The sequence below is a fragment of the Haplochromis burtoni genome, unplaced genomic scaffold (genome assembly GCF_018398535.1).
Source record: "Haplochromis burtoni strain Fernald_Lab_line unplaced genomic scaffold, NCSU_Asbu1 Contig_699, whole genome shotgun sequence".
Lineage (NCBI taxonomy): Eukaryota > Metazoa > Chordata > Actinopteri > Cichliformes > Cichlidae > Haplochromis > Haplochromis burtoni.
In genome coordinates this window covers 123,891-131,720 of record NW_024583060.1, presented here as the reverse complement: position 1 = coordinate 131,720, position 7,830 = coordinate 123,891, and the positions used below count along the sequence as shown (strand labels likewise).

At 37.9% G+C, this 7,830-nt stretch overlaps 1 protein-coding gene across 1 annotated transcript; it reads right to left on the bottom strand.

Annotated features, from left to right (window-relative positions):
- Nucleotides 1-703: 703 nt before the first annotated feature.
- si:ch211-102c2.4 (uncharacterized protein LOC568178 homolog) lies at nt 704-7,650 on the bottom strand. Its single transcript, XM_042215337.1, has 5 exons — nt 7,546-7,650; nt 6,718-7,005; nt 6,138-6,227; nt 1,804-1,826; nt 704-1,719 (listed from the first exon to the last, which is right to left on the bottom strand). The coding sequence occupies exons 1-5, from the start codon at nt 7,580-7,582 to the stop codon at nt 1,642-1,644; spliced, it is 516 nt and encodes a 171-aa protein (XP_042071271.1). The 5' UTR covers nt 7,583-7,650; the 3' UTR covers nt 704-1,641.
- Nucleotides 7,651-7,830: the final 180 nt, after the last annotated feature.

Genomic DNA, 7,830 nt, shown 5'->3' with positions numbered 1-7,830 from the left:
CCTCTGAAGTTCCAGCGGTTTTAGTAGAGACACGGCTAAGCGTTTTGCATTTTGCATAATTTTAAAAAGTTTAAATTTGTTCAGTATTGAACGGCAGAAATTAGGTTTTCTTTTCGGAAGTATATAAAACGGAAAAAAAAACGTCAGCCGACAGCGCTGTAAACAAAGGTAGACCTGTGCGTAACAAGCAAGCGAATAATGAAGAAAACAGATTTTTAGACGGGAAACTGTTGTTGAAGTACAGAGAGAGAGAGCTGTGCATCGTGGTCGAAGCAAAACGGCAAAAGTCAGAGTGAATACATGACGATGTTTATGTGAAGCGTAGTTTGGATCTTCTTTTGCTGCTGATTCGGTCAATATTGTTTGGAGAGAGATCAAACTAACAGCTTTAGAATCAGCGCATAAAGTGCGTGAACACAAAGCGCGGACCAGCCGACAGATCAGAATCAGCGAGCTGTTGGCTTTCAGCCCCGACTGTGAGAAAGGCGACATCTAACTGATTCTGATCCGCAGGTTGCGCTGTGTGTTTAAGTCTTTGTGCAGAATCTGTGTTCCTGCTCTCATTTACTGTCTTAGCTGTTTGGTGGTTGTTGAAAGTTTGTGAGATTTCACCAGAGATTCTGGCATTTCGGGCAAAATAAATTTATATTAAAAAATCGACTCAGGATTTTAATGAATCAATTTTACGTTATCCAAGCCAGAATCGATTTTAATCGATAAATCGATTATAAGAATCCACCCCTATTATTATTAGAGTACAAGTTGACAAGCAATAAATATGTAATGTCTTTGATAGTATTGTCATATCCATTCCTCATTCACTATATCCACTTTCAAAATCCAAGGTGATGGTGAAAAAGCTCAGCTCAGGTTTTTATAACATACTGCTTCACAAACGAATGAGTAACATGCATGCCGAAATCTTTTGTAAACAATCTGTGAATGTTCTCCAAAGTTAAAGTGAAAATGTATGAGAAAACTTACAAAAATATTAAAGAAGAGGTCGCTGACACTCTTTGGTCATTCCGTCTCAAAACAGCATATTTTTAGAACATTTCTTGCTTAACTACCTCCATTTTCCATTTTAAAAAAACTTCATGGTCCAAGATTTGAGCATATATAATGACTGCAAACTTCTATCTTCATATATAAAATACTTTTTAAAATATATTACCATCAACATGAATCAGAATCTGTAATTTGGGAGAAAAATGAAGTTTTATTCAGCATGACTCGAAATGAATGGCTGAGTCTACAGACTAATCAGAAAAGTGCCAACAGTATGTAAGTCCGAGGACCATTTCCCCACAGACCTCCAAAGAATGTCTTTTAACAACCACAGGTATCAACCCCTGGTGGCTTCAAAACAGTGCAAAGAAACTTTATGCTTCACATTAGCCAGCTTACAGTTGGACATTTTGTGAAAACCATATGTAGGGTCATTGGCTAACAATATACAGAACTGTGAAGCCACTCCTGCTGTGAATTGTTGCTCTATTTAAAAAAAATGATTTGAATTGAACATTTTCATTGGCAATTTAACTGTTGTTTTTTCTCAGTAATTGATTAGAATTTCAGATTGAATAATTCAGTTATTCCATTACATGTAAAGACTCTGCCAACGCTCCTCGTGCCAGCATTTCACAGCAGAAATTCTGCATTTTCATACTCCTGCTCAGTCACAGCTCTGCCCACGTCGTCATAAAGTCCATCTGCTTTCTGAGGGAAGACCAGAAAAAGATGTAAAACCTGTAACTCTTCATGCTGTTGAAATGTTTCAAGATATGGAAAGTTTAAGTTTACCTTAAAAAGGTGTTTTTTTGTTGCTATGAAAGAAAAGTCAGAGAGTTTAGTGAACCCACCATGGTTACATGCTACAACACGATGCAGTGACCATTGTTTATTATTCATGAAATATTAAAACAAGCGCTAAAATTCTTACATTGCAAAATGGTTCATCTCACGCAGCACAAATATCTTCCCTTACCATCATTTATTATCTGAAGGACTCATTAGAAGTGAAGAACATAAATGAATAAATGAAGGCCTGTCTCTACGGCTGATGGTGAAGAACCTGAATCCAGAATGTGCAAACAAAGATTTCATCTGACTAATTTTCATCAAACATGATACTCTTAATTTCATTTTCAGCTGTCATGGTCTAGGTCGTTGACCCCAAGTTTTGAATTTGGGAGGTCTTGGGGTTTGTTCTCATTTCTTTTTCCATATCTTTGTATTATAATTCTGTTGTCCTGTTCTATAGGTTGTTTTTTTTTGGTTCATCCTAGGTTAAGATGAGATTTGGGTTGGACCTCCATAGGCTTCTTCTTTTCTTTTTTCCTGTGCCTCTGAGTTTCATTATCTCTATTTTTGGTTTCTTGTTTGGTTAACTTAGTTTCCCTTTATTTCCACTCTGTGTTCCTTATTAGGTTAGGCAATGTTTAGTTATCATCTTTTGTGTTTCCTTTCTTTCCTCCCTAGTCAGTCCTGTCTTTGTGTGTTTATTCTCCTGTTGCTCTGTCAAGTTTGTTATTTCCTGTTTTATTTTGATAGTCTTCTGTTTCATGTGTATTATTTTCAGTTTTGCTTCCCCTGTCTCATCACTCAGATTAGTGACAGCTGTGTTCCCGCCTGTGGCCCGTCTCCCTGGTTATCCTCCTTGGATGTGTCCCAATTCAGAGACTGCATGCATGGAGTATGCATTTTGAGACCTATTATGGCACAGCGACGCGACGACGGCTGTCCCAATTCGAAGTGCACTCCAAATGTGCCGTCGATTTCCCCAAACATCAAGCATCGTCCGGTGCACGCTTCATGGTCCCATATATCCCACAATTCATAGAGCGGCGGTGGGTGTGGATAGTTTTGCCGCAAAATACAGCAGACGGCAGAAGCGGAGCGGCCGAAGAGTAAACTTTTAAAAGTACTGAATATCATGTCACTTATTTATGTGCGAATGTTTAATAATGAAGAACATCAAAACATTACTGTTGGCCACATGTCGGCAAAGTTATGTGACATTAGCGATATTTGTACTTTCAGCGTTAACTTGGTTTAGAGCCTTTACTTTAAAATATACACCGTTCAACAGTTGACCTTAATCCTACAGAGAATGTGACGATTTTATGGATAATTTAAGTCAGTCATATATCCACAAACACAACAAGCTGAAAGTCAGTGATGCTGCTCAGTTTGCAGTCCTGAATCACGGCACAAGCAGGATTCACTGCACTGTTAATGTTAGCTATGTTATATTGCTGCCTCTGTTCGGTGGTGTCGAGCCAAACAGACTTTAACGTGTGTTTGAACGAGCTGACGGTTCACTCGTTAAGCTGAAAGAAAGATGCTTTAAACACATGTGTCCACTGTACCATCTGGGAACTCTTCTTGTTTAGCACTCGTAATAACACAAACACTAAATCCTCCTTCTCTTGTGCTGTTTTGTAGCAGTGTATACACCTGAGACTGTCACCTGTCTGTCTGTCCTGCACTCTCTCTCTTTTTCTTTCTCTCTTACTGTGTAATAAAAGTATGAACATGTATTTATAAGTTACACTTGTGTTTGAATCCTGCAGCTTATCACACATTTGATTTCCATGTGTGACAACTGCAAGTGTCCAGAGTGAGGACAGACTGAAGGACCCACTGCTGCACATCAGCTGTGAGGCTTTGCACCCCTGATGATCCACCAGGACAAACTCAGCAGTGTGTGAGGAAGAGGAGGAGGAAGAGCCAGCAGCAGCTGACAGATGGAGAGAATAGACAGACTGTTCCCTGTTTGTGAAGGACTGCTAGGAAAGTTTAAAATAACTAATTGTCTGTCTTATTAGGTAATGTTCAAATAATTTTTATCATTCCAGTGTTTTCAGTGTGGGAGAAAGTACTCAGGGCCTTCAAGTTACACACTATGAAAGGCAGCAACAAGTTTAATGTTCAGAAACCTAAAGTATGTATCAGCAGCAGAATGGAGCTAAAAATAAATGTTTGTTTCAGTTCTATGAAGCTTTGAGTATTTTGTAGCACTGCTGTGTTTGTTGCATCATATTGCTGTAATTGTTTATATGCTTTATATATTCTGAGGTAAGTTGATCTATAGTGTTACATCATATTCTATAAGGATGTTATGTGTTTGGATACTTTCTGCCCAGTTTGACCCACTTAGCAGAAATCAGCCTGTTTAAGGCTCTGATATCTATTCTGTGTGACTTAAAGCAGTTATGACATGGTCTGATTTTCTCACCCAATAAAGGAATATTTCATATATCTGTCTACTCTTCATTCTATCAGAAACAGTTATCAGCTTGTACATTTTCTTTTTACACATATATGTAAGCATTGAGCCAAATGTAATAATGCCAACATATTAAACGAACAATATTTGTCTCTTATATATAATACATCTATATATACACTGTCAGAGATACTTGTGTTTAAGTGAAGATTTAAGGTGATAGGACATAAATAACTGCAACTTGAATCTTTGACACAGAGTTCAAGCTCACTTCTGTAATATATCCTGTAATATATATATATCATAATAATCTGACAATAAATATAATACTGGCCATATCATATTTACATTACCACAGTGAGATGATTTTAGTCTCATGCACAACATTAACTAATTGTTATTTACTAACTAATCTTGAAATGACTGTTTAGTACAGAAATGAAGCCCAACAATCAGGTTTTACAGTCCTGTGGTCTCAGCCTCAGATAATCAACTGATCAAAGTGATGTCATGAAAAAAATTAATGACCAAAAAAACATTTTTTCTCCTTCATTTCTGTCAAACAATGCTGTATGAAACGTTTCTCGCGGTTAGTATCATGGTTGCGAGGCAACCTGAGCAGCACGACGAAGGCTAGACTGTACCATTTCACAAGCCTCTCACTTCCGTACTTCCCGTACTTATAGTACACACCGTACGTAGTATGCATACTGCACGTACTCCAAGCGTGCGGTCTCTTAATTGGGACACAGCCTTTGTGTATATATTCCCTGTGTTCTCCTCCGTTCCACGTTGTGCTGGCTGTCTCCATTCTCCAGATTAATGTCTACTGTAATTCCAGCAATAAAGCTGTGTTTCTGAGTTTAGTTCCACCTGGGAGTGCTGCATTTTGGGTCCTACCTGCTTCAGACAGCATTTTAATGACATCAACCAAACATAAGAAGACCACCACCAGAAACAGATGTTTGTGCTGAACATTATCAGTGTAACTGCTGGTTCTTACATGGCGTTTCTCTACTTGAGCACTTTATATTAACACGCACTTTTTTTCTATAACTGAGTACTTTCATTAACATTCATACACTGGAAAGTAACTTGTGGTTTAGTGTCTTGCCCAAGGATGCTTTGGCATGCAAACTGTAACAGCCAGAGAACCACCAACCTTCCTTCTGACTTACAGTACATCCACCCCATCCATCCATTCGCTTCCGCTTATCCTTTTCAGGGTCGCGGGGGTGCTGGAGCCTATCCCAGCCCGTTTAGGCATTTAAGACACATTTGCATCTTTTAAAAGCTCTCATCCCACATAATTTGCAGAGGTGCCTAAATTAAAGTGATTCTTAAAAATATGATGTATACATGAATGATAATATTGTAAAACTGTTCTTTTTGTTTTCTTTGTTTTTAATATATCAACAGCTCTAAGCTCCACTAAAAGTTAACATGTATAAATCTTTTAACTCTCAAAATCCAATAAATTGCTGTGTTGTTGTTGTGCTCCTGTCTTCCTTCCCTCTTCCCAACTGGTCAAGGCAGATGCCCGCCCCTCCCTGAGCCCGATTCTGCAGGAGGTTTCTTCCTGTTAAAGGCGACTTTTTTCCTTCCTGCAGTCGCCAAAGTGCTTGCTCATAGGGGGTCATGTGATTGTTGGGTTTTTCTCTGTATGTATTATTGTAGGGTCTATCTTACAATATAAAGCACATTGAAGCCACTGTTGTTGTGATTTGGTGCTGAATAAATAAAATTGAATTATAATCTGAAAGGAATGAGAACAGGATGGATGGATAGATAGATGTTTTCTAAGTTTTATACTTCATGTAGTTGTGTCACACAGCACAATTTTTCTAACTTTAGCTTCAGTGCAATAACTGTGTGTCTGTTGTGGTGAGGTATAAAAATATCTTACTTTTCAGGTACATGCGGGTAAGTGTGGTCACTATGGGCAGCAGAGGGAGCAGAATCCAGCGAATTAAACTCCAGATATATGAAGCAGTAGCTGCAGGGGGTTTCAGAAAAAGCATGTGGTTTGTATACATGTTGTGAAGCCCATGAGCACTATAATGACATTTACTTGCTTATCCACATTTTTGGCACTAGAACAGGGAAACTACTGACTTGTCAGTGGTTTAATATCTGTTTGCACATCCAGCTGACACACTGCAACACAAACACTATGTTACTAACTCCACTTTGGTCTCCACCATCTCCAGAGATTAATATATGGCTAGTTATGTTTACCACCTGGCCTATTATTAATTTATGCTAATCTAACCAAACAAAATTTGTGGTGTGCAAAATTAGGAACTAATCCCAGAAATCCTAGTTAACACAAAGTGCTGAGCAACAGTCCCAAATCTTAACTGGGCTTACAATCATAGAAAACTATGACTCCCATAAATACTCATATTAGAACATCACCTTTTGTAATTTTTAAAATTATGAAAGCTTAACATGCACATAACATTGAAATATCATCTTATGCTTACAGTTGTGGATGTAGCCTTCAGCCAGCTTGATGATGGTGCCATTCCTGCTCAGCAAACCACACCAGTACACTCCTTGTTTGTGGTTTGGCTCCAACACTTCCACAGTGAAGGAGCTCACATCCTGGGTCACCTTCAGTTTCCCTCCATCCACCAAGCGTTCACTGTGACTGAAGGTGAGGCCAGTGCAGCACTCGGCAGAGTTCTGCTGACACCAAACCCTCAGAAGGCTCTTGTACTTCACTTCATAAGGACATGTCAGCTTCTGCCAAAACAATGCCTCACAGGTACCTGCACAGTGACATTGTTTAGGTGTGGAAATAATTTTTAAATGCTTTCTGGGGGTCTACTAAAGTTTTCCTCTTGATGTTGGTTGTTTTTCACTCAGTTTCATTCCAGTACTTGTAGATATTCATTTGAATAGGAATGGGGTTTTTTTGTTTTGTTAAGCCATACTGTTTCATACTGACCTGTTAATACTCATGTACTAAGATATATTAGTAATAGCCAGTAGTAAGTAATACAATAACAATACTCTAAAAGCCCACATAAACAGATTACAAGATAAAGTACAAGTTTATAGTTTATGTTTATTCTTTCTCACAGTTTTAAATAATAATAATATCACTAAATCTAATTATGCAAAAGAAATTGTGTACCTCTAAATGATAGAAGATAATTTTCCTTCATGATATACCGAATGGCACTGATGCATAGTTTAATCTATTTCCGTTAGTGGCTCAGACAGGCACTATAATAATCTACAAAAACAAATATTTAAGCTCTAAGATATGATTTCAAGTTCTCTGTAATGATGATGTGTACGCTTACCTGTTGCCAAAAGAAATACTGAAATCAGAATATGCATGATCCAAACACCGAATCTGATTATACTCAAGTCTAATTTATTAAACAGGAAGAGGTGCTTTTAATGGCAACTGACAGGAAATATTTGGCCACAGAGATGTTGCCTGCCTTTCATGGTGAGGGGATGATTTACTTGATACTTGAAATGTGCAATTCACTTGTATTTTTATTTTTATTCCTATTTATTCTATTCATCCCCTTCGTATATTTTATTTTTTATATGTCTCTGTATTTATATATATATATATA

Coding starts and splice junctions, on each gene's coding strand:
- si:ch211-102c2.4 (XM_042215337.1), bottom strand. CDS start 7,582: ATGCATATTCTGATTTCAGTATTTCTTTTGGCAACAG. Junction 1,827..6,137: donor TACCCGCATGTACCTGAAAA/GTAAGATATTTT, acceptor TTTCTTTCATAG/CAACAAAAAAACACCTTTTT. Junction 1,720..1,803: donor CAAAAAAACACCTTTTTAAG/GTAAACTTAAAC, acceptor GTCTTCCCTCAG/AAAGCAGATGGACTTTATGA.